The following is a 26,201-nucleotide window of genomic DNA, read 5'->3' as shown; positions in this document are numbered from 1 at the left end:
GGGGACGTGAGGCGGGACCGCACCCGCGCGCCACAGCCAGCCACGCGAGGCATCGCGCCCGTCCCCACGGCCGGCGCGCCCCGCCCCCGTTGCTAGGGAAGTGAGGTCACGCAGTATGGCGGCTCGGAGCCGAAGCGGCTGAGAGGCCGGTCTTGCGGGGAATCCGCGTCCATCCTTCCCGGGAGCTGCGGCGGCGGCGCTGCCTGTCTCGCTACTGTCGAGCGGCGGGACCGAAGCCGCGATGGCGTCAGGAACCGCAGGGCTGTGAGGCAGCAGAGCGCGAGCCGGCAGGGCGGGCAGAGCGACGGAACCGGGTCGCGGACGAACCGAGCTGCCGCCATGGAGCTGAGGGTTGGGAACCGGTACCGGCTGGGCCGGAAGATCGGGAGCGGCTCCTTCGGGGACATCTACCTGGGTAAGGAGGGTGGCTCGCTCGGGACGTACCTGGCGGGTCCGTGGCTCTGTGGAGAACGCCGGGGGCCGGGCCGGGGTGGGCGCTGCTCGCTGCCGTGCCCGCTCCCAGCCCCCGGCGAGGTTGGGCCGGGGGCAGCCCCCGGGACCTCGTTTCACCCCGGCTGGAGCTCAGGCTGCGCTGCTGCCCCAGAAGTGCCCTTTGATATGAAGTACCTTGCTAGGGGCGCAGCGGGAGCAATTTAATATTTCGTTGACATCATGTCCTAATTTGGACAGTGCGGAAATCGGGAATTCTGGCTTATTTAGCTGCCTCTTCCCACTGTTGTCTTGTGACCTTGGGCACCGTTAATCTTCTCATCTGTAAAATGGGGATAAGGGTATAAATCCCCTCATTTGAAAGGAAAAAAAAAACCCACACTGCGTTCAGAAAAATGTTTTGGGGAAGAAACGTGTGTCAGGGTTAAACATCACTGCAGTGGACTAGGAAAAATTGCTGTCATAGGGATGTTTGTTTCTCCTGCGAGGCCTAAAAAAAAAAAATTACACAGCTACGGATGACTAGGTTGCAGTTAAAAACACCCTCAAATCCTTCAAAGAATCATCATGGTTTGGCTGTCCTGTTGCTTGAATGTTGCCCTAATGCCTTATTGCGTATATCTTATTCTGCTACCGTGATTTCTGTGCAATTGTAAAGTTTGCAGGATTGGCGTTGTCTTTGCCTGTCCGTTTATGCAGCTCTATCATAATGGCTCGCTGCTTATGATTATGACAAGCAGTGGTGGGTACAACAAGTTTTGAAAGCAAGTATTTTTAAAATACTCAAGATATTCTGCAAACTCTCAAACCATAAGAAATGGGTTAAATCCAGAGAAATATACATTTTATATCCTGCCACATAGAAACGAGTACTCTGCATTTGAAAATTGTGGTAACTTAGAAAAGCAAGTCAAAAAGGGGGGGGAGGTGGAACTAAGGGGCTAAGGTACGTTAACTGCTTACGTCTGGAGGGTAAAAACAACGTCACTAGCTAGCGTATGTGGTATGTCTGGCAGTGTACGCAGTATGAGAGGTGTTTTTTCTTCCTAGACAGCAGTGCTTCATGTTGCAGCGCACAGCTGGCATTCCAAAATAATTTGTTAGCTAAAGCTGCTTGTTTACAGATAATGAAATACTGGTTATCCGTAATATAGATCGTATGTCTGGTGAAAAATCCATGTTTCTAGCTGAAGGCATGTGGTTGTCTAGAGGCAGGGAACATGATTCTTTCTCTCTGCAATGCTTGCGTAAAAGATTGAAGACTATTATGAGAAAGATGGTGGTAACGCTTGTGCAAAAATCCTCATTAGCTACCATTGGGATTTTGGGTGGAGATTAAGACAGCGGTTAAAATCTGAAAAATCTTAGATGATTTGAGAAACTCCTACTTTAGCATTTGACTACTGCTCAGGTAAATCAGTTTATGTTACAGTATAAATTTAAAGTGCAAGTAAAATAAACATTTTTTTACTCGTCACTTTTTATCTTTATGCATACAGCCCACACCGGTAAAGTTGCACGGGAAATAATAGTTCTCTGTATATTAGTACTACTGCCATGCTGCATTTTGTACAAGAACTCCTCATCCTCAGTTTTTGACCTCTTCTTTTTATCTCTAAGTAGCCAGCGTGGATTTACTTTTAGGGCTTGCTGCAAATGTCATGCCTCAGCCAGTAACTAGCAGAGAAGTATATGCCTAGAAGATCCAGCTAACGGCATGGGTTTCTTTTTCCAGGGGAAATTAACTGTCTCACAAGAACTGCAGCCTTTGGTAGAGGCCCATTTGGTTTGCCTACTGTTGTCTGGCAAAACAGAGGCGTTCGAAATCTATGCTTTTTGTGATAACGAAATGTGGTTTTATTTAAAAAACAAGTTTCTACTTGGTTGTTCAGACTGTACAGAAGGACACAAGTGCCTTAAAATAACTTTTAAAATGCTTTCAGAAATCATGAATTTTTTTAAGTACTCATGCCTTCTGATAGCCCTTAGTGAATTTGTAGGTTACCTCAGTGTAGATTTCCAGCTCAGTTTTATGCTTTGAAAAGGAAGATTTGATTATTTTTGCCTGTTGCCAGTCCCCCTGTATTTATTTTAATGCAGCTACGAGGGTGTTGAAGACATTCCAGAGTAGAGGGGAGGGACCTTCTTTCTTTCTTTCAATCAGTTCTTTGGAATATGGAGACGACGACTCTGTTATTATTGTCATAGTTATTTCATAGTCTTTCCTATTCTCCCTCATACCTCAAAATATGTCTTCTGGAATTTGGAAGCTTTGCTTGCTTAGAATGGCAGGGCCTGTGGGACAGGATTTTGAAATGTAAGGCACTATTGTAAATAAAGGAGTGCAGACAACTTAAAGAAAATAAAATTTAGGAATTTAGTGTACCTGCATCTTTTGAAGTTACGCTCCAGAGGAAGATAGGAAAGAAATGGATTCCCAAATATTCTAAATAGTATAAAAGATGGACAAGGGACGAGGTGGGAGGGATCAGAGTAAGCATTTGTTTGGTTGCTCAGTCCACGAGGTCAAATAGATATGAGTCACGAAGGCATTGCAGTTGCTGTGTTTTCATTATTTTTGCATTACGTATATATTTTTCTTAAGAATGAGTTTTTGGTTGTAAACTAATTAAAATAATTTCCAAGGCTTTCCTTATGGTAGAGGATTTTGCAATTCCAAGTAAATTGGAATTTTGCAGTTTAAAAGAAAATACTTTCACAACTCTGGACTTTCTTTTTCACTTACAAATGGTGACTTCTCATTATACTGCTTGTTACTACTTTTTAATTATTGATTCTTCTCATAATACTGCTTCTTGCTACTTGCTGAATATTATTGTTTTCCTTAAAGGCAGCTAAGCTTTTGGTGGTTACAGAGTTATTTTAGAAATTTTTTCCCAGGGTTTAAGTGGGGACAAAAGTCCCTACTTGGGGACAAGCACTGGATCGCTTGAAAGAATGAGTTGTATTTTTGTCCCCCTCTCATCAGTTTTGCTGGACTCCAATATTTTAATTTCATTATTTTAATAAAAAATCTCTTGTCTTGAAGGAGAGGGTTTATACAGAAGCAGAGTTCAGGCTAAGGGTCTTGGCTATCTCAGGTGATAAAGGCTCCTTGGGAAGAGCAGCTATCCTAAGAAATTACCTACTAGGTCGAGACTGTGGTCCATCAAGTAACGGTTTAATACTGTGTTGAGCAGAACTTGATACCAATAATACAGGTCTTGATCGTCCTGTGCAGTTTTTGCCCTGATCAAACACAGAAGAGATGTGTCTTTCAGTATACTCGGACAGCAATTTGTGTCTGTTTTGGGTCAGAAAAGTTTAAAAAAAAAGACCAAACAAACCAAAACCCCCAAACAACCGCATCTGTTGCTGATCTCCCATCAGATAATATTGTCTTTGGTCCACACTTTCCCTGATCTCGGCTGCTGTGGGATTGGGGAGGACAGTTAGTGAATGTAGGAATAAGCAAGAAAGGTCCAGAGTTCTGTGGTTCAGAAACAAGTTTTTTATTTGTTTGGGGTGGGGAGGTCAGATATGTTTAAACTTTGAAAGTGAACAGGTAAGCCAATTTTTCAGTCACTTGATCCCTGAAACAAGAATTTAATGAGATTTTTAAAAAGTTCTCTGAGAGGACAAATTCTTGATTCTTGATAATCTGCCTCCCAACCGGATAAAATCATAAGGTGTCAGAATACATCTGGATTATGTTGAGATTTAGGGAAGTTGTAGTCTCTGTTTCCAAGGCATAAGAGGAGGTGATCTGAATTCCTAGCATTTCTTAGGTTGGCAGGGATACATGCCACACCTGTAAACATTCATTCTGAGCACTTCCACCACAAACTGGAAGTGGAAAGACACCCCTCAGAAGAGGCACTCTGGGTTTTTTTGGAATGGGATAGCAGCAGTTATGGCTTCCTGTGCTACAGTTCTAATAGTTGTCTCTTAAACTGCTAGTCTGTCGGAGAGAATTTGTAAGACTTCAGAAGAATTTTTAGATAATCATGGCTGAAAGTACTTAATAATCTCTGGATGTTTGCCATTGAGAAGTAGTTTGTCAATATTTGTTTTGTTTCAGTCTTGACAAAGGAAATGCATCTTAACAAAATATTTTGACCAATGTTTTAAATTCTTCTGGTTTTAGGAACTGATATTGCTGCCGGAGAGGAGGTTGCAATTAAGTTGGAATGTGTGAAAACCAAACATCCTCAGCTTCACATCGAGAGTAAAATCTACAAAATGATGCAGGGTGGAGGCAAGCAAATTATCTTCCTTCTTCAGACATTTACTGGTTTTATGTCTTTGATGTATCTGCCACCTGGAAGTATTAAATGGTTAAGATCTCTTTTGACATAGAAGGAAAAGGCGGGAAAGGTGGCAGGGTAGATGAAGAGCAGTACCTCAGCTCTTCTGCGAGCAATGTAGAGTAGCAGTTCCAAATCCATGGCTACCAAACTTCATGATAACCACTAAGATGCTACAACTTAGTAAATTCAGGTTAATTTTTGTCATATATGTTAGTATTCCTTCTTCTGAGTTAAAAATACTACCTTGTTGTGGGAATTCTAAGACAAAATGGCATTAGTAGTAGACAACAGGAGTGAAGCAACTTCGCAGCTACTGCATGGCGCTCTGCTAGGATAACTCACCCATATATCTTGGAATTCTGCAAATGTAAGATTCCCATGCAGTTCTGGGACATAAACTCGGTGTAGTTAAGTTTTGCTTTTGTTTCATAGTCCCTTGAATTCTTCCTAAATGAGGCTATACTTTGCATAAAGACTACATTCCACACCGTATCTTAAATGCAAAATACAGTAATCACACATCTAGAAATGGATGATAATGTGTATTTGCATTTAGTTACTTTTTAATTCCTGCCTCATTCAGTTGCTGCCTGCGTGTAACCTGAATAGCCTTCATAGAGTAAAATGCTTCCTTTATGGGCTTACTAAGGCCGTGATGGTGGGTTCCTTCTGAGGATGGATGCTGCGGAGGCAGGTGGCAGAAGGTTAAGCTTCCATCTGAATAAGGGTTTCTCTGTGAAGGGAATTCAGGAAAAAATAATGCATATCAAGTAAAGGTAAGAGTTTAAAATGGGTGAATTATACCATTTCACTTCCAAAATGCATAAAATTAACTCAAAGGCATTTGAAATTCTGAATAAGGCTACCTACATAGAGGTGTAATTCAAAATATTTGAGCAATTCTACAGTTTTGTGTGAAATAACGTTCCTGAGTTTCTCCATGAAGCGGGGCTAATTTTAGTGCTCTCAAGCTGAATGTATAAAGCGTCTGATAAACAATGCTATTTTGGTAGAGATTCACCAAACAGCAAATACAGTGGAACTGGAGGAAAGACAAGAGTATGAAGCAAGGGTGAAAATTCATTGCAAATTGAAATGGGAGAGAGAGGTATTTTACGGTGATCTTGTAGGCTTTGAAATGAAGAAGTTAATTTCTAAAGCCTTCTTCGGTAATAATATTTAGTGGATTGTCAGTGTCCTTATTTTCTGACTTCCAGTTTGCTCCTTATTGCCATCTTGGAGACTACATGAGTATTAATACTTGTAAAATGCTTAAGGTTCAAATCCAGCAAAAACGCTAAATACTTTCAAGTTACAAGCTAAGCACAAAGACTGGGAGGTTTCGGGGGAAGAGGAAAAATGCTATTTTTAGACCTCTGTTGCTAAAATTTTATATTGGTTCTGCTGTGAAATTATCAAACTTTTCATTTCAGAATGGCTGAAGGTAGCATAAAATATTAAGCTTCACTGTAAATACAAACAGTAGTCACGGTAATGACCCTCTTAGAATTCATCTTAAGAGCCTTGAAGATTTGTGTGTATGAACTGTATAAATCAATTTGTTATACTGAATAAGCTGTGTCCTTTTTTCTAGTGGGTATTCCCACAATTAAGTGGTGTGGAGCTGAAGGGGACTACAACGTAATGGTGATGGAGCTGTTGGGACCGAGTCTTGAAGATCTCTTCAATTTTTGTTCAAGGAAATTTAGTCTCAAGACAGTGCTATTACTCGCTGACCAAATGGTAGGAAACTGCTTTGTTGATCTTGATAGTGCAGTATGTTGGGGTATCAAAATTTCTTGAGAGATCGTAACCAACTGCATTTTATTTCTGTAATTTAGAGGTGAATATGCTGTATCATTAGAGAAAAGACTCAATTAGTTTTGTTTCTGTAAATATGAAGTGTCCCATCAAAAGTGATTACAAAGTCTTAATTTGATTTTTAAAAACTGGACCTGCACTGTTTGCAAACCAGGTGTTGCACTGCTCAAAGACAAAGAAATTCCCCCAAGAAAGTTTTTGGAAACAAATGTAAAATTGACACAGGGAAAGAGCTGGAGAGAAGGTTTATCTATTGTCTTCTAAATTATGTTCTCTTTAATGCCCTTACATTTTAGAATAAAAAGTTTCTTTATTTCCGTTATCATTAAAACAGTGTTGCTAGTGTTTTTATAAGAAAAAGGGTGTATGCCTAGTCTCTCAACGATTTCCCCCCCCCCCCCCCCCTCTGTGTTTAGATTAGTCGAATTGAATATATTCACTCTAAGAACTTCATCCACCGAGACGTGAAGCCAGATAACTTCTTAATGGGCCTGGGGAAGAAAGGCAATCTTGTCTACATAATAGACTTTGGATTAGCAAAAAAGTATCGAGATGCTCGAACTCACCAACATATTCCATATCGTGAAAATAAAAACTTAACAGGAACTGCGCGTTATGCATCCATCAACACTCATCTTGGAATTGGTGAGCTGGGGAAAGCAATAAATAGAAACTTGTCGATGCACATAATTTTAGTGCAAGTAGATGTTGCTTTATGGAGGCATGGGAGACAGTCCCTATTTCTGGCACTAACAGTGCAGCGTGCTTGGCCTCCTGTCTCCTGATTGGGTGGGATTCGGTCAGTTTGTAATTCTCAGGAATTAGCACATTTTTTAATAACTGCAAGGGTGATAGGCTTTTTCTTGTACTGGATGAGTTTATCGTGGGCATAGTAACTCTCAGCTATCTCTTGTTTTTCTAAGGGTTTTTATGACAGTCTTGTTGCACAGTCTTTTGTTTTTCCAGTAGAAAATGAAACCTAATGAGTCCACTTTTTTATGCTGTTGTAGAGCAATCTCGCAGAGATGACTTGGAGTCCTTGGGCTATGTACTGATGTATTTTAACCTGGGCTCCCTCCCCTGGCAGGGACTGAAAGCAGCAACAAAGAGGCAGAAATACGAACGTATCAGTGAAAAGAAAATGTCTACACCCATTGAGGTTTTGTGTAAAGGATATCCTTGTAAGTTACTCTTGTGGCACTAGGCCTACATGTTCGCATTTTAGTGGTATTTCTTTTTTCTTTACACTGAATTCTACCAGTCTTTTTTACTTCTTTCTCTCTCTCTTCCCCACCCCCACCCCACCCCCACCCCACCCCTCTATGACTGGGCACGTCCGTGATAAAGATACTGTGCTTTCAAGACTGGGATCTTTATGATCATAGACCATTTCTAATTATCCCTTGTCTTAACTATTAGTAAACAATCACTGCGGTGCCCTTGAGTTGAAGGGTAGCTTGGTACATCTGATTTGTTCTGTACTGTGTGTGCATGCGTCTGTGCTGGCTGGATAACTCTAACAGACAAATAGCTTTTTGAGAAACCCGTTTCTTCATATGTGTGGGTACTGTTTCTTGAATGAATCGGTTTATATAGTCAGATGCACCTCTTGCCTGTTGCAGTTGTTTCACTTGGGTATTGTCATTCCAGGTTCATCTAGTTTGGCCTGTTGATGGTCAGCATCTGTGAGAGGCATAAGAAACCCTCCTATATCCTAGCATCATGCCTCAAAGCTGTTCTGTTTCTCAATTTGGTATTTACACCACAGTAATAACTAGGCATTTTTGAGCCCTGCAGAATGGTACTTAAATCTGTTTTAAAGCCTGTTAACATTAGCTGCTATCAGAGAATATTGTTGATCTTTCTTTCATGAAGAGTTCTGTATTCTTTCCACGCTCTTGGCTTCGGCAGCTAGGTACAATAATGAGAACTATAGTTTTTGTTAGGGTTGTATGAAAACTTAGTATCGTCAGTCTGTTTCAAATGTTGCTTCATACGTGTTCCTTTACATTCATTAACTATGTTTTTTCTCTGGGGTTGACAGGCAGGGAAGACTAATCAACTTTTCTTGTGCTGTTTGTTAGAATTTCTTTCTTAACATAAATTATTAATATATTATTTCAGCTGGAAAGACTTGAACTCGAAAGCTGGTATTTTGATACTGCTGCTATCTCTGGCGCATTGAATTCACAACTATGCATTTTTTTGCTGTGTAACTAATATTTCGTGTGCCATATAAAAACAGGTGTTCAGACTATTGCAAATCTAAAATTGTAGCATGACTTACATGGGAAATTTATATGGGTCTCCTAGTTTTTGTGAGGTAGCAGACATGAATCTTTGTGACTTAACAACAAAGAGATGCTATTCTGTGTCCTGCAAGAAATTGTGTTTAAATATATTCAAAGCAAAGAAAGTCAAAAAATCTCTTCTCTTCGCTCAACTGTAGTTTTAAACCTGTCCTCCCCCCCTGCCCCCAACTTTTGGTTAAAGAACTCTCATATTGGGTCCTGTCTGCTGTTGACAAATGAGATCTTTGCCTACTCTGTGATAGACAAATAATTTCCTTCGCAGGGTTGACTTGATAGATGGGCTATAGTGTTGCCATCAGTAGATTTCTAGTATTAGGTCATTATGCTTTTTCTTACGTTCAGGAGATTCCCTATTTGTTGGGTTTGGGGTGGATGGGGTTTTTTTGTGATTCAGAATTATAAAAAGCAAATGTGAAGCTGAAGGAAAAAAACAGGCTTTCTTTTATTACAGCTGAATTTGCCACATACTTGAATTTCTGCCGTTCTTTGCGTTTTGATGACAAACCGGACTATTCCTATCTAAGGCAATTATTCAGAAACCTCTTCCACCGACAAGGGTTCTCGTATGACTATGTGTTTGACTGGAACATGCTGAAATTTGTGAGTAGCTGACACAGCTTTCTAAAACTTTTTTTTGGTAATTTTTTTTTTTTTTTTTACTACATTGACAGTTTTGAGTATCTTAACTGATACTGTAAGATTGTCTTGCCTTTTTCCTCCTGGAAGCTCTATTGTCTAGAAAAAAAGATCAGGAAATGAGGAAAGGCAGGAGGTACAGGAGCCATGAGATGGAGGTTGAATGACAACTAAGTTGAAGTTACAGGGTTTTAAATGTGTAAGGCTTCTGAGATACTTCCTTCAGAGCAGCCACCAGGCTAGGTTGCGGAATTATTACTTTCTCACACCTTGATCTTCAGCACAGGTCATTTGCAACTGTTGAGGAGGTGTCCAGCTGCCGTAATAGTATGTGTGTACATTAGCATTTTGAAGACTATCCCAGCAGTTGTATGAACAAAATTTATGGCAGTTCTTAAGAAATTTTACCAAAATAATTAATGCCTTAGCAAACTTCAATTCACGGGCTGTCCAGTTCTTTATTTTCACTATTTTTATCCGAATATATAGTTGTAAGCTCAATAATTCCCCAAGTTGTTCACTAGTCCTGACCCATAGGGTGCAAGCAGAGCAGCTGAAGATGCTGAACGTGAAAGGCGAGAACGAGAGGAGAGATTGAGACATACACGAAATCCAGCTGTGCGTGGATTACCCTCCACTGCTTCTGGCAGGCTGAGAGGAACACAAGATGTAGCTCCTTCTACTCCTCTTACCCCAACTTCACATGCTGGTAAGTAAGCAAATACCTGGATAGATGCACCTTGTAGACTACTCTAATTTGCAGTTTGTTCCTGGTCATTGGAAATTCGAAATTAGAATTAGGATACCTGAGTGGTATTTGTCTCTGGTCAGGGTTTGGGGTTTTTGTTTGTTTTTTCCCCCCCTTGCTTTTCAGTAGATTGAAGGTAATTGTATACACTCATTACCTGCCAATTGCTACTTTGTTTTACATTCACAGAAATCTAAGGCCTTGGTTTTTCTTGTTTGACTCTGTGGAAGTTTTATATGCAAACAGCGAGAGTGTAATTTTTCCAGTGACCGTGTTGTAATCCCATTTCTCGTTATGAGAAGCTAATGCAGTTTTTCTCACAGCCAACACCTCTCCTCGGCCCGTATCTGGTATGGAACGAGAAAGGAAAGTGAGTATGAGATTGCATCGCGGTGCCCCAGTCAATATCTCGTCATCTGACTTAACAGGCCGACAAGATACCTCTCGCATGTCAACTTCGCAGGTAAAAAAGATTTCTGTGTAATGGAAAAATGAGGGTGATTTGATAAAGTTAATTTGCCAAAAGAACATACCAGCTAATTGATGTGATTTCATACTGATTTTGCAGATGATGTTGACTCGTATAAATACTTGACATTTTAACTGAATGTGATGTGGCTCTAGACTACTGTAAAGAAAAAAAAATATTTTTTTTTTACCTTGGCAGCAATAAGCATAAAGCACTCAAAGTAGTACAGAGTCATTGGTGTATGAGATGATGCAAAATCCTAGATATACAGCATTTTTACCTACAGTTATGGTGTTTAGCTCCTTTGCTCATTGAATTTCTTACATCTGTTATCAATGAGGAAGCAGAGAAGGTTAGAGGCAGTTGAGTCATGTTTCCAAATCAACAGAGCAGAGAATATCGGTGCAGAATAGACAAGAAATAGTTGGTGAAGAACAGAAAAATGCAAAAGTGAAGAAATGTTGTAGTGCAGTACTGTAATTCAGAGCAGATAAGAAGCCGCATATGTGGATGATGGATAGGTTGCAGAAGGCTCGTTTGAAGAGGATGGCAGGAGGATGAATGATTCAGTGATTCATAGCCATAGCACTGAAATCCTCCTCATTGGTCACGGTGACTTAGCAAAGAGATTTTAGGAATGCTTCTTTTTAAGACCGACAAACAATGTTTAAATATATTTTTAACTCTTTATGCTATAGCTGAAACATTCCTTTTTCAGGGTATTCACACAGACTTGTCCTAAGTAGTGTGTGGCCTGGCTTTGTACAGCTTACCTTCAGTCTTACCTACGGAATGGGGAATCGCCTGTACTGTAGGCATACTGCAACATTACTGGGAGAGCAGTCTGTTAGGAGGACTGGTGCGGTCGCCCAGGGGGTTTTCCATCACGCCTCGACACTGTGCTGGAGTTCTAACTGCGTAATTTTTGCCGCGGACTCATTCCTCGTTGACGGAGCATATTGATAAAAATTAACTCAATTCCTTTTGGCTTCATCATTTAATTGGCAGAATTAATTATTTTGGATAGTACGTGTTCTTATATATAAAATCTTATTGCTAGAGGGAATGCTCTTTTAGATGGAGGCCAGGTGGGTATCTCTAATGAAGACTGAGGCTGAACTGGATTGGAGAAACAATTCTGCTGTAACAAAAGTGAAGTGGGATTTTTTGAGTTGGTTTTCAGCTGAATGAGTTGTTTCACCTTGCAGCTGCACAAATGTTTGTGCTTGCACAAGGGATGAACAGTTCAGGAGCAGAAATGACTGGACAAGAATAGGAGACAGGTGAGGTTTTCTGTGTTGGCTTTGGTGGCAATTTTTGCCAGCTTAAATTGTTCACTGAACTACAATTCTTGCCACCAGAAATTCCCACGTTGAAATATTTTATGGCTGAAGTTTGTGAACAATATGAAAACAAAGAGGGTAGAACTGCGCGTAGTTATGGACCTTGTAAATTTGCATAAATACCTGATAGAAGGATGTAAAGAAGGTGCAACCAGACTCTTCTCAGCGATATCCAGTGAAAGGACAACGGACAGTGGGCGCAAATTGAAATATAAGAAATTCCATTTAGACATAAGAAGAAACTTTTTTACTATGAGGGTGGGCAAGGACTGGAACAGGTTGCCCGAAGAGATTGTGGAGTCTCCCTCTTCCAAATTACTCGGAACCTAATTGGACAATGTCCTGAGCGGCCTGCTCTAGTTGACTGCGCTTTGGGTAGTGGGATTGGACTAGATGATCTCCAGGGGTCCCTTCTGACCTCGGCTGTTCCATGAGGCTGTGACGCCGAGTTCCCCCTGAACGTTTACTCAAATGTAAAGATGGTTTCCTGGTAAAGCGTGTATGCCCAGGGTTTGTCTCTGGCATTCTGAGCAAATCTCAGATGCTTTGGCTCTGTTAATAAATAATTAATGGAAGTAACAGAAATAAGTGCAGTGATGTTACTTGACTATGTTAGGAGAAAGTATATCTTTCATTTTTTTGCTGTATTACTGACACGTAGCTCAGTATGCACGTGACACTTTTCTAAACATTGTAAGGTACGAGTAATGCAGGTGGGTTTGCAGATACATTTTGGTTCTGCCTAACTTGTAAAATGGGAATACTGTGAGATTGTGTAGGATTGTGGGGTTTTTTGAGTAATCTTTGAATATCCAGATGTCTAATTTGTGGTGTGGGCCAACAGTACAGTCTGGCTTAATGGCACATTTCTATAACTGCCCTTTTTAACACTCTGGTCCAAGTATGGGATCACTCGGTTGACTTCTTTACAATCCCAATAGCGGCCTCGTCGGGATCTTCTCTGAGTTTGTTAGAATTAATCATTCATCATCTGTTGTCTTCATTTAGTTCTTATCAAGGCAGTGAACTACTGCTGGTCTCCACTCATGGTGACTGAATAACAGTGTGCAGCTGTAGTATAATTTAAACAGCTTCCCATGGGTCTCTTGGATTTGGAAGGCAAGAGAGATTTACTTAGACTTTACCTTATAACGCTTCCCCTTGAGCTCGTTAGAGAAAATTCGCTTTTCATTTTCCCAGTTCTCTCTCACTCTGTAGCAGGCAAGATGGCTCAAGTTGCAAGTTTTCATAGCTTACGCTCTTACTATCTTCATAACATTAAAGTAGTTCTTCCATAATCAAAATTTATCCTTAGATGTTAATCAGGTTACCAGTTAAAGCCATTTGGGTTTCCCATTATCTTTATACCTTGTTCTTAGTCGGGAAAACCTAAAGTATCCAACTTGCATGGCAGGGTTATTAAGGAGAATTTTGATTGGCTAGGCTTAAGAATATAGAAAATCATCCATACCGCTTCTTATCAGGAGAACACCAGTAAAGAACAGCAACTGTTTGTCCGTGCCCATTCCAAGTGCGTTAGTTTCCTTTGTAAGTCTTACGTGAATATGCTGCCGCTGTTCCTTTTTCAGGAAGTGCTTAGACCGTACTCCTGGTAGAAAGCAGCTTTTAAAGTTTGCTCTGCAGATCTGCAGACGTCTTATGTTAAGAACTACATTTGTTAGAGCTGTTATTTATAACTTGATAAATTAGTTTTGTTATTTTATTTTATTTAGACGCCTTGGTTTGGTAAGGCAACGCTGCATCTGTAATCTTCACCTCTCATCATCTAGAGGAAGGGCTACTGCTTGTTAAACTCTGGGCAATGGAAATGTGCAGAGGTTACTCAAAGAAATAATGAAAGCTACTTACCTCTAAGTAGAGTTCTTAAAGATGACTCCACATTTTTATCTTCCCCCCCCCAAACGAGTTCTGATCAGTTCAGACTGAAACTGAAAACTGAGGCTGGGAACGTAGATAATACGAACCAAAATTCTCTTATGGAAAGTAGGTCTTCTCAGAGAAATTGAACACTCAACAGGAAAATGGTAATTGGTAAGGACAGCAAAATAGGTGTCATGTATATTCCCCACCTCCAAGTTATTGTCCACATAGTACCTAAATAATTCTCATTAGAAAGACTAGCACTTTGTAACACTAAGCAACTAGTGTTTATTGGAGTAACAGCTAGCATGTCTACAAAACGGTTCATGAAACTTAAGTGTTTCTAATGAAATTACATAAATTCTATGGCACACGTTACTCTGTACTTTTCTCGATTATATGGAAGTGAATGCAACAGCTAAAAACCTGCAAGTTGTGAGATGTTTGACAGCGATAAACATTAGTGAGAGCTGAGCAGGTAATAGGTAAAGCCTATTCAAATACAATGTGTATTACTGCAGTACTCCAAAACCTGATTAGGATGAAGGAGTGGAGCCCGTTGTCTTATATGTGGGGACTATAACTGTGGTAAGCAATGACTGAGGAGGCTCTAGGTGTAATGCTGGAGAGGTTAGTGTGATGTCATAATGAAAGGGCGTAATTTCATCCTTGAATCTATGTATGATACAGTAATGAACAGAAATGGAGAGGTTATTTGATGTCATTAATGAGACGTATGCTAGAATATTATGCTTAGTTCAGTTCTCAGTATCTTAAATTGTTGGAAACTGTAAGTAACACAAAGAAGAGCCGTAAAAATTAAGCTTGGGAAAACCGGCTGTACGATGCAAGAATTTCAAATCAGCATCTTTCAGTTTGTCTGAAAGGTAAGAGATCATCTTGAGTTAGTTGGTGTAGTATTTTAGAGACAATGATTTTAACAGGAACTGACATTTATGCAGAAAACATGTGAAGAACCTATTGCTTAAAATTAAAACCACTCACATTTAAAGAAAAGTGAAACGGAGGTCTAAGTGAAGGCAGTTAGCCACTGAAACAACTTCTTTCAGCAGTAGATCATCTGTCCCTCTTTGCCTTTGCATCAAAACTGGGTTCATTTCTAGGTGGTGTATTCAGGTCTAAAGCAAGCCTAAACTACAGGTCTCTGTGCAATGAAGGGTTGTGATCTGTGCTGGACAGAAAATCATACCAGCTGTTAAAAGATCCTTCTGCTCTTAAGCTCTATGAGTGAATTGTTCCCTAAGTCTCCTTTACGTAGTCAGTCTTTAAATGTTAAGAAACGTAGTAAAGGAGGTGGTAAAGGAGGTCATGAGTATTCCAGTAAACACTCCTTTGAATCAGTTCTGTCAGTCCACGTTGCACAGACTGCATCCCGAAAGCAGTGATCATCTCAAGAGTCTAGTTATGGGTGAGTAGCCTTCATTTCCTTTCACAGAAGGTTCAGTCCGACTGCTCATGGTATACAGTAAGTTGTTTAATTTTTTTTCCTGAATGTAGAATGTTCAGCACCCAACAGTCAAAACTGTGCACAATTCCTACTGGTAATAGAGGTATTCTCTCCATCGTTGGAAGAAAAGATTGGAACGCTGCACAAAGAAATATTTGATTAAGTCTCTTTGACAGGAGAAGTTTTTAGAAGACTGTAGCCAACACTGGCATTGAACAACTTAAATGTTGTGCTGCTTCCCTGGGGAAAAAGCAGCGTACTTCCAATGCCTCTGCATTTTCCATCTCCTCATGAGCAAATCTTTCTCCATGTATCCATCTTAATAGGCATCATACTCTGTGTTGTTCTTCTGACCCTGCCAGCTTTCTTTGAGGAATACTGATTTGTTCCTTTTACGTATCTCTTAATATGATAGAAATGTCTTACAGAAGTCTGAAATCAGAGCTCCTCAAAAGATACATTTGCTACTGCAAGTTTAGGTTGGGTATTTGTTAGACATCTTTATATATCGGGGCAGTGGAACTGTTACAAATTGCTGTCTTTTCCCCTACCTCAGAATAGCATTCCTTTCGAACACCATGGCAAGTAGCTGCTCGTCTCCTTTCGTTGGAAGGCAGCACTGGGTGAGTGCTTCTCATTAGACACCAAAATTTTGGATGGGGTGGGGAAAAAAAATCTTTGGAAACATCCGACTTTGCTTCTTCTCCTCACATTAGCTCATAGTTGTGCCTGTGCCTTCTGGTCAGATGCTTGATGGAGCATTGTTTTTTCTCTAACTTAAAAGTAAATGCACTTCCAAAAGTTGAATTATTGCTGCTGTTCCACTTGAACTCTTAAGCAGAATTGACAAAAACAGTGATTTAAAAAGTCCCTAAAATCATTCAAGCATCAACAATAAAATAAAATAAAATAACCAAGTCTAAATTTCAGCTGTTTGAGAATTACATGTCTTTCCAGGGATGTTCATGCAGCAGTGTGTCATCCATTCAAAAACAGATCTGCTTCAGAATCGTAAAACCAAAATACTTGTAGAAGACTCAATTGACTATATTACTCAAAAGAGGCTCTGTCTTGTCGTGAGTGGAACGTTCTACTGCAGCCGTATCCATTTTTCACTGTTTTGTATTCTTCTCCATTCCTTATGAGCTGTCATTTTAAAAATACTCAGATCTATTCAGATCTATATTTAAAAAACGTTCACATACTAATGGGAATAGTTTGAACATGAGCATCTCGGAGGTAGACAGACTTGCATTTGGGTATTTAGAACTCCTTTCCACTGTTCAGTGCAGTAGAAGTTTCTGCCTTTCTGTGTGCAGCTTTTGGCTTTTTAGTCTGTTCTGCTTTTGGCAATAACAGGTTTCATCAGGGAAATAACAAGTTTCAGTTGGAATCTGAACCTTGATGGCTGAAGGATGCTTTCTTACGTATTTCAGGAGCTTCTTTGCTTTGCTTCTTACTAAAAAAAGGCTGTGAGATTTTTCTGTTCCTTAATAAATTCTGTTGTATAACTCCGTCTGCTGCCTCCCTTTCTCTATAAAGCCTAAGCTTGCACTAATCCTGTATCTAGTTGGTGAAGAATCCTCTTCCGTTTTCTCCTCCTGCTTTGTGTGCTTGGCTGACTGTGCACAAGCTGCTTCGTAAACGGTTTGTAACATTAAAAAGACCCAACGGTAAATGGCAGCCTAACACTTTAAAGTCTAATTATCAGACCTTAGTCAAAAATAAAAAACTAAAAAAAAATTTAAAAAAAAGGGCAAACCTAAAGCTTTGCATTGGAAAGCTTGTGTGCGGGAGACGTGCAGATTCTGGTCTGCTCAGGGTTGTGTCTGCATTGGTTGGCCTTTACTGTATGCCTTACTATTTGTAGCTGTTTACGACCGAAATTAATACTGAATACTGATTCAGCTACTTAGATATTTCTCGCTTCTTAAATTGCAGTGATGTGTCGTCGTTTCTCACTTTCACAGTGAAAGTGTTGTTGAAATAATGTTACGCTGTTACTGAAATAAGTCAAGCTATGGAAATTAATGAAGTGTCTTTTAACACAATGTCCCATGAAAAATGAAAAGCCGTTGAAAATAATTAAATTTTTTTTACCCTCTTACTGGTGTTTTTTTTCCCCCCAACCTAATTATTCATTGAGTCTATTTCTACACATTGGTAGCGTTTTCATCTGGTTTGTTCTTTCTTCTGTGCATGTTTATGCTCTGTTTACTTTTCTTCAAAACATCCCCTCTGGCTGGAAAGGTGAATTTTCCATGTTAACTTCTAATAAAGGAGGAAAATACAGGGAACTTCGTGTAGCTACAGGTGGGTGCGAAACATTGTATAGCTCACTGGATTTTAAATTCACACGCTTACTTTTGGCAACGAATTATTTAAAAGTACATTGAGAGCCACTTGTATGTTAACTGGAAGGATATGTGCTGATGTTGTCTTGTTTTTTGGCTTTGGTAGATTCCTGCTCGGGTAACTACCAGTGTTCTCCAGTCTGCTGTGCACCGATGAAAATTATTTTGCCATGGAGGGCAGATAATGCATGGCTGATCTCCTATGTTACCAATGGCTTTACTAGCAAAAATACCCTAAACTAGAGCGGAAACATTACAATTGGAGTTCTCCATGTGACTTAAAAGGCACTTGGAGGAACATGGACAGACTCCAGCAGCTGCCATTACAGGACGCTTTTGCCAGAAACCCAATGACCTTAAGAGAACCCTGTGGTAACGGGGCTGGAAAAGAAAGATGGTTTACAGAGTTGACCGCCTGTTATCGGATGGCCGTTTCAGTTTTCCCTCCACAGGCGGCAGACTTTACCCCCTTTTTATTATTCTACTGTAACTATAAATCTTTTACTTGGTTTAAGAAAGTTTTTTGTATCATTTTGCTAAAATTATTGGCTTAATTCTCTGTAAAGAACTCTTGCTTTTGTCTGATTTAAAAATGTAGAATATAAACAAACCTAAACTACAAGACAATGACTTGAAATTTCTTGTTTAAAAAAATTAGTCTGGCAGGGAACATGTAAATGAATCAAAACCATCTGACTTTATTTAAACTGTTTACTTATTTGTATGGTCCCATTCTGACTGAGACAGTTTTCTCATGGAATTTTTAAAACGGTTAGAATTTTACTTTGCTGTTTGCTGTCTTCATTCACACTTAACATTTAACTTTCCGTGTAACACAAAGGAATTTTTAATACTCGTTCTTTTTTATAGAAGAGGAGAACTAAATCCCCTGCAGGAGAGTCTAAGTATAGTAGAGATGGTGATAATGGATTTCTTTTTTTGTAAAGAATATGAAGGACAAAGTAAAAGACTGGCATTTGAGGGATTTAGAATTTGAAAGCTTGTCCTATCTCCCTGCTTAGTTTGGGTAAATGGATAGTTTCAAACATTGTTTATATTGGTAAAATTTTGTTTCCTGCACTCTGAGGCTGGTTAGCTTGGAGGGTATTGCAAGCGGAAAATACACGTTGCTGCTGAGTCTTCAGTGAATTTGCACGTTTCATTCGGCATCTACATGTTTAAAAATAAATAAATACATTGATTCAGGCCTTCTGTTTCATGCCAAGACTCAAAAAAGGAATTCTTTTAAAAAACAAAACAAAACAACCTATTCTTGCTGTGAAATCCAGAGAATTTTTACAATTCAGGTGCATACCACGTTTAATTCTGAACTGGATCCAACCTGAGTATGCCCAGAATCATGAGCTAGGAATGAATGACTCGACATGCCTAGGTTGTCCAAAAAACCGTTGCCGGTGTTGTTAGCACCTGTTGGTTATGGAATATGGGAGATTCTTCATATTGTTTGTTACTGTAAACGGTCTCATAAAATAAAAGCAGGTATTCTGTCCTCGCAGTGCTTGGAACAGTATCGGAAGTACTGTTTACACTAGTGTGACCGGAGTAATGGGAAGTTCCACGTTGGAAATGAAAGTATGTACAGAGATTTTGTTTGAACAGTTAGGTATTTTGAGAAATTCTTCCCTGCTTGAGAACAAATTTTTTTAAAGGCCTGTTGGTCTTCAAAGTTTTATGAAGAGTAATTTTTATTGTTTACGAATTCTTTTTTGCCCCTCTCAAAAGTCCATGTATTAAGTATTAGTCACTCTTGTTTGGAAGTTTTCAGAACATTAGCTACTTGCTTGTGTGTACTCTGGGTCTGACTGGGGAAACCTGTGTTTCGGGAGAGTATAGTGGAAAAGCTTAAGAGTTTGATCCATGGATAAGTTTGCATAAGAGACTTATTTCCTCAGTTACTATAAACTTCAGTATTTTAGGCATGTGCACTACCATTTGAACAGTTTTACACTTCACTGTGCTTTCCTTGTAAATATCTGTGGTTAATAATGTACCGTTAGAGGGACTTACAAAGGCAGCCTCTTTATTCTCTCTGTATCTGCAACATTAGATTGCTGTACTATACTTAAAAGTTGACTGCAGGCTTCTAGAATTGTACTCACTTGTGGGCAATTTTTGTCCTTCATAATAGTTAAATTCCATCATGCGGAAAATAGACTGTCTATATAAACCTGTGTATCGGAAACCAGTATCTCAGAGCACTTCATTTGTACTACCACTGTATTTGTGTACTTTAACAATTGTGTAAATACATTCATAATAACTTCTATTCTTCTTTGGTGTAACTTACTTACTTACAATGAATCCTTACTCTTTACTTGGTGTAACTGCTTGCTTGCTTCCCCCCCCCCCCCCCCTTTTTTAAGGGGTTTCTGTACCTACAAAGAGCACGTGGGTTGCAAACATTTGAAGACATTGTCGCGGTACTAAAACTTTCACTGAAGGATTTTGGTAGTCAGGGTCAGATGCAGCAGTTAGGCTACACAGGAGGAAGGAGAAGGCATTCATTGCTCTGCTCACAGAAAGCATGTCTTTTGTCTCTTTAAAGGGGAATGTTTTTGTCTGGATATTGCTTCTTTTCCAGAAGTCTTTTTTACAGACGCTTTCTCTTAGCAAGTAATACATTGTATTGATAGAAGTATGGGGAGAGAATTGCTATTGAGACTTGGCCAGTGACGGGAGCTAGGATGAAAGCAAGAAAAGCATTGAGCTCTACCCGCAGTGCCCTGTATGGTAAAAGTCCTGGCTTTTGCTACGCGATTCTCAAAAGTCTATTCATAATCTGAGGGCAAGTGCACCTTCAAGAATCCTCTGTGTTTCTGATTAGCAGGCCTTGAAAAGTGGGAAGGACGTTTAATTTAACCTCACAGTTTTCATTTAGAAGTGGCTATGTGCTTTTATGTGGAAAATACCACCTGTGCTGCTGTTTTACAGAGTCCCTGAATTCTTTGTGGTACAAGTACCTTGAAAACAATTGAAAATAAATCCGACACTTCAAGAGACATACTAAGTAAAAGCATTCAAGGAGTCCATCTATTCCATGTTAACTTCACGAAAGTACTCCACCTCTCCCTTGGAGGAAGGCATGTAGAACTCGGAGGCATCTTCATTCTCCAGTGGGGAAAAATACCATAAGCACAACCATTTGTTGTCTTTGTTTCCCCACATTCCAGACCTCTGCGTGACAGTAAAATCCGTCAAAGGCAACGCTTTCAGAAATTGAATTTCCCAACAAGAATCTTTACAATGAATTTACGGATTTGTAAGTAGATCATTGGCTGGAGCGTACATGTTCATTTCAAGAATATTCATTTTCTCTTTGTAAAAAAGCGAAATAAAAAGGTATTTCTTTTGTTCTTTAACTTTTGCTTTACAAAAAGTGCTGCTGCACTTCGTGTACAAAATACTAAGTGAAAACAAGCAGCGCTGCTGGTTTTTTAATGGTGCTGAGACATCTGGTCAGAAATCTAGATTTAATCCAGTTGTGAGGAAGCGTAATCCACCATGAACTTAATCGTACAGCAAAGTGGCTTCTAAAATTCACTGGATGAGACAGGTTAATAATAAAAAGGTTTTGCCATTAAAGAATGCAGTACTTCATTATTATGAACAGTACGCTTCCTTCTGGTTCATTCAGGTGACAGTTCTTGGCATTACATGTATATGTCCAGATTTAGGTGATTGTATGAACCTGAACTGTATGGACTACTTGCTTCGTTCAGTAGTTTCGTACCAGGAGAGTGCTCAGAGGCCTGATCTTCAGTAAGAATCTGTTTCACAGCAAAATCCTACTAACTTCATCAGCAAACATTTGCACAGGAGTAACGCTTTACGACTTTTTCTCAGACATTGGTGGTTTTTTCCTGCTTAATCTTATTAAGGCTAGTATGCTCCTGTTCTTTTGATGAAACCATTGCATGCTGCCAGCAGAGGGACAACAGAAAATTAGGTGAGATCTGTATATACACGATCTACAAAAACACGCAGTCTACAAAAAAAAAAGTATCTTTTTTAAGACAGTGTTCTCTGTTAATCTCATTTTGGGAAAATTCTTGACTCAAAATGCATAGATAAGATCTAGGTCTGAGAAATACACGTGTAAGGGACAAACAGGAATGTGGAAAAAGGGGAAATTGGGTATATCATCCTAAAGCATTAAGCCCTAGTCTACTGTGTCTTCGCTGTGACCAATCCAGGATACTTGGGGTGGGGTGGGATGTTGGTACGTTATGCACTAGGAAGAAAACGTCTGGTCCTGAACTCATAACCAGACAAAACATTTAATTACAGTCCTCAGCTTGGTTCAGAGCTGCAAGTGTTACAGGCACAACAGGCTTCCGGTATTTCCCATAATCCTTAAGGAAAGGATAAACCAGCGACTCGCAGCATTTTGAGGTCATGCACAGATTTTCTTCTTAAAAGACCCCAAACAGCAAACGTTTCTCTGCTCTCACTGCTAAGAAATTGTATTTTAAAGTTTGTCTGATATCATCAACCACTGGATCTTACACCACATTTTTCAGCAAGACTGAAAAGTCTTTTGCTATTTAAGAATTTTAAATACTAAAATCTAGATACGCTTCTTCATTGGATTCAGAGTTTTCCAGTGAAAGGCTTTAAACTGCTGAAACAGTAGTAGATGAAGAGTCAGAAGAGCAAGAGCTATCCTCGTTTCTTACTGCTCCGAAGCATTCATCTAGGGACAGCGAGGAAAGGTGCCAGCTGGAATGTTGCCGAGATGAAGAAGCGGGTATTGCGATCAGTCAAGGAACAAACAGCATTTAACTAGAGGTAAGTAGCTTTCTGCTCTGCCTGCCTCTAACCTTCCATACGTTCTCAGACAAATGCAGGACTGCTGATCTCGCAGACTGTGTCACTAGCAAGATACTTTTAACAGAACTGACTTTTGCCGTAGATGTGCCTTCTTCCTACTGGCACGACGATGAGCTCTATTCCAGCAGCGTTGAGAAGGCTGCCAAAATAATACATTCCAAAGCCGTTGCTTCTCATACGCAGTGCCTCTGCTATTGTCAAAGTTGTTTACTCTTCAAACATCGGTGCGTCACCTTCCTTCAACAGGTCCAGCAGCAGGGAACACCAGCTGTGCCACGCGGGTCATGCCCGTTTTCCTCCACAGCGAATGGCCCGACTCCTTTCTTTCAGGCTCAAAGAGTACCAGAGGCGAAGATAAACTCTTTGGGTTTCTGTCACAAGGATGTGCTGGCTGCACGCTAATAAACTCTGTCGTTTCAGTCCACCCAGTAACATTCATTCCTGTAGCAGCGTACGGCCTGATCTGGCCAGCGGGGTAGCAAAGCATTTGATTACACCTTAAGTCTTCCCCATTTAACTGAACTAGCATAAAAAAGGTAATCGTATGTTTAGTCAAATGGGGGGGGTTATGTAAACTAGACCTACGATCTTGTCAGTGTAAATATACAGAGAAACTTTTCAAGCTGAGCTTAGAGAGATTTCTCCAAAATTTCTCAGCAGAGATACTTAGGATTGGGCACACGGAGGTGTGACCCTTCTAGATAGCAAAACGTAGCTCTTGTTACATTGGAGAGACTGTAATTTGGATTCACTTGGGTGTAGCCTTGAGATTATACCTTGAGGAGCCACTCTTAGCTGGGGTACCGTAGGGTCCAAAAAACCCCACCATAAATGTATTCTTAAACTATGTTTTCTTAGGAGCTTTCAAGTTCTAAAGAGCATCGCTTGACGATAAGGACAGCTTGCTGGCGGGTCAGTGCTCAAAATATTTAGGGCTTTATAAGTCTTAGCAATTCATAAAACTTTACCTGCAAACAAAACCTGGAGCACTCTTCAGAGGACAAGAACAGTAATTTCTGCATGAAGCACCACAAAATTAATAGCTATTCTTTTAAATTAGTTGATGCTTTAAAATAGTCTTCAGGATCGTTTACAGCAGGAGCCTGTTTCCATTTTGGAATTGGCCAAACTATGAGTCATGGCAAAAGCAGTCCCCTTGCCCACATTAAATTCTGGCTGCCTGTCAGCTCGGTGTCACCCCTTATTTTCTTCTTTATAAGCACTCTGCTTTTGTACAGCTATTTAAGCATGTGCAAATGAAGCCCAATTTCCAAATTTGGGTGTTATTTTTTCTAAGCTTATTTTCTCACACCCACAGTTTTCGACAACCAAATATTTATTCACTACATTTGCAACAGTTTACTAGAAAAGCATAAAAAAAAATTCTAAGTATAAATGTACACGTTACATTAAAGTGCATTAACAAGAAACAAAGTCATCTCACTTGCACAAAACTGAAGCGTACTCCCATAATCCTAAAGAGAAGCGTGGCAGAGAGACACAGACACACGTGCGCAAGTCAGTACTTACCGCTGTAACGTGTAAGAGTTTGCGTTCTCCTGAAAGCCCTCTGCTTTTGATTGCCTGCCAAACTGAAGCTTCGCTTTGGGACGCAACAAAGGTGCATACCTGAGGGTGTTTTGGATTTTCATTCTGAGGGTTGATTGCTTGGTTAGGGGGATGCTTTCATTTCTTTTTAGAGAATGATTTTACATTGTCTAACACACGTATTTGTTTGGATGGGATTTAATATTAACAAGCACAAGATCTGTCGAGTCCTTCACACCACACCTTCATACCACCTCAAGTCTCAACTGTAGGGAACTGGCTGCTGTAGCAGCAGGTACTGCTAACGACTTGCTGTAATGTATTTGAGGACTGGAGAAAAATAAAATCTAGAGACTGTGATTTTAAACAGATAGCTGCATCACTTCAAGGTTTTTAGTTCCGCTGAGATCTTCTAGGCTCCAAATAGCTACAAGATATTTTATTTAGGAATTTTGAAAAAAAAAACCAAACTTATCTTTGTATAGGAGGAGGAAGAAAATAGTTTTAACTCTGCATTGCTCATTGTGTAGTACACAGGCAAACTGTCTCTATTCTACTCTACTGGGTATTTTGCATGTTCGATATATATAGATCGATACATACATATATAAATATATATGTGCACACACATACACACCTCTTTATATATGCTCTGTGTGTCACAGGCATTTTGACACACACCCTCTCCTTGCATTAGGAAATTAAGGGCCTAAGATCCATTACATGATCAAACATACAATATTTTAACCGTAAATCCTATAGTACACAATTTGTAGCAAGATCTAAAAAGCTTTAAAAATTATGCTAGCCTGTACACTACAAGACAGTTCATTAGTTTCAGAGAAATAATCTATGAAAACTATCTTTCACCTGTTTTATAGTATTCTACTTGGGATTTTTTGCACTTGCGTTTTTCGATTGTTTCCCTCACAGACTTCTTAAATAGATTCATGAACTATGTGTCTGAAGAAATTACATGTGTTCCAATAGTGTATGATGCAAGAGCAATTACAATGTTGTCTTTGGGATGCTTGGCAATGCAGTTGTATAATTACCTGCCTTCCCTTCCCTTTCCTCTTTTCTTTTTTCAAGTCACAAAATGTTAACCAGGTGAAGATTGGCCGTCCAGGTAGATGTTGCATGGAGCTGTTCTGCTTGTGTCCCCGGGCAGCTGGTGCCTCTTTAGCAATGCTTTATGACTCCGACCACGCGCCTCCTCAAAATACATGAAAGAGCACACCTCTCAAACTGCTCTTAAGGGGATCTCAGTGGTGCTGAGATTAAAGAAATACCGTAGCAAAATACCTGGAGGGGTTTAAAAGCAATTCCTTGTGAATTTACAATAAGCAGAGTTAAATTAATAAGGAGCCAGGCTAGTCTTGCCAAGAGAAAAGGTTCCAGTACAATCCTCCCCTTCTATATGTAACAGTTCCTAGCTGGTGTTTGAAGACAGCGCTGGGAACCTCAGGAGTTGCTGCTTGCTTTTGTTTTTTAACATCTTGGGGTAGGAAGGAGGGAGGTCTATAAAACAGGAGCTCAGTGTAAAGGCCTTTGTGGCCATGTCTGTAGGAGCAGTTGGGTACATGCCTCAGCACAGCCTAGCGTACTGGCCCGCAGTTGTCCAGGCTGGGGATCTGGCACGCACGGAGGTTTCCTTCGCATCGGAATAGTCAATCTCTTTCCAGGGAAACAAAGGCAGCTGAACGGAAGGAGTACTGGGGGGCTAGCGCACACCTGGATGTCACCCCTGAATGGGACAGAATGGAAGCAGGGGGCTTAACTGGCTCCAGAACTCAGAAGCGCTCTCACGCCTGCCAGTTCTGACGTAGCTAAGAGATCTGCACTAGGAGTTTCTCATCTCCGTGTTGATGCTCCTTGTAGATAATGAAAACGGTAAAAGATTTCGTAGCCTGTGTGAAACTGCTTAGCAAATTAAATTCCAGCCCTTATTTCTCACAGTCGATAAAAGAGCCCTGTGATTTGACCTCTCTCATGCAGTAAGCGTCTCCT

General features: G+C 40.1%; 1 protein-coding gene across 8 annotated transcripts; it reads left to right on the top strand.

Moving 5' to 3' along the window:
* Positions 1 to 127: 127 nt before the first annotated feature.
* On the top strand, positions 128 to 26,015 carry CSNK1D (casein kinase 1 delta). Of its 8 annotated transcripts, none has more exons than XM_076353919.1 (11): positions 128 to 415; positions 4,598 to 4,708; positions 6,355 to 6,503; positions 6,998 to 7,226; positions 7,592 to 7,762; positions 9,345 to 9,493; positions 10,067 to 10,238; positions 10,601 to 10,740; positions 15,995 to 16,061; positions 17,689 to 17,751; positions 17,899 to 20,079. In XM_076353919.1, exons 1-9 carry the CDS (start codon positions 340 to 342, stop codon positions 16,025 to 16,027), a joined length of 1,230 nt encoding a protein of 409 aa, XP_076210034.1. In that variant the 5' UTR covers positions 128 to 339; the 3' UTR covers positions 16,028 to 16,061; positions 17,689 to 17,751; positions 17,899 to 20,079. The 8 variants fall into 8 exon arrangements, with proteins under 8 accessions (XP_076210034.1, XP_076210033.1, XP_076210036.1 ...); XM_076353918.1 differs by having other exon boundaries at positions 16,396 to 17,751; XM_076353921.1 differs by having other exon boundaries at positions 11,465 to 16,061.
* The last annotated feature ends 186 nt before the right edge of the window (positions 26,016 to 26,201 follow it).

This window comes from Aptenodytes patagonicus, chromosome 16 (assembly GCF_965638725.1).
Source record: "Aptenodytes patagonicus chromosome 16, bAptPat1.pri.cur, whole genome shotgun sequence".
NCBI classification, from domain to species: domain Eukaryota; kingdom Metazoa; phylum Chordata; class Aves; order Sphenisciformes; family Spheniscidae; genus Aptenodytes; species Aptenodytes patagonicus.
The sequence above is the reverse complement of the archived record's forward strand: the minus strand, read 5'-3'. Positions and strand labels throughout refer to the sequence as shown.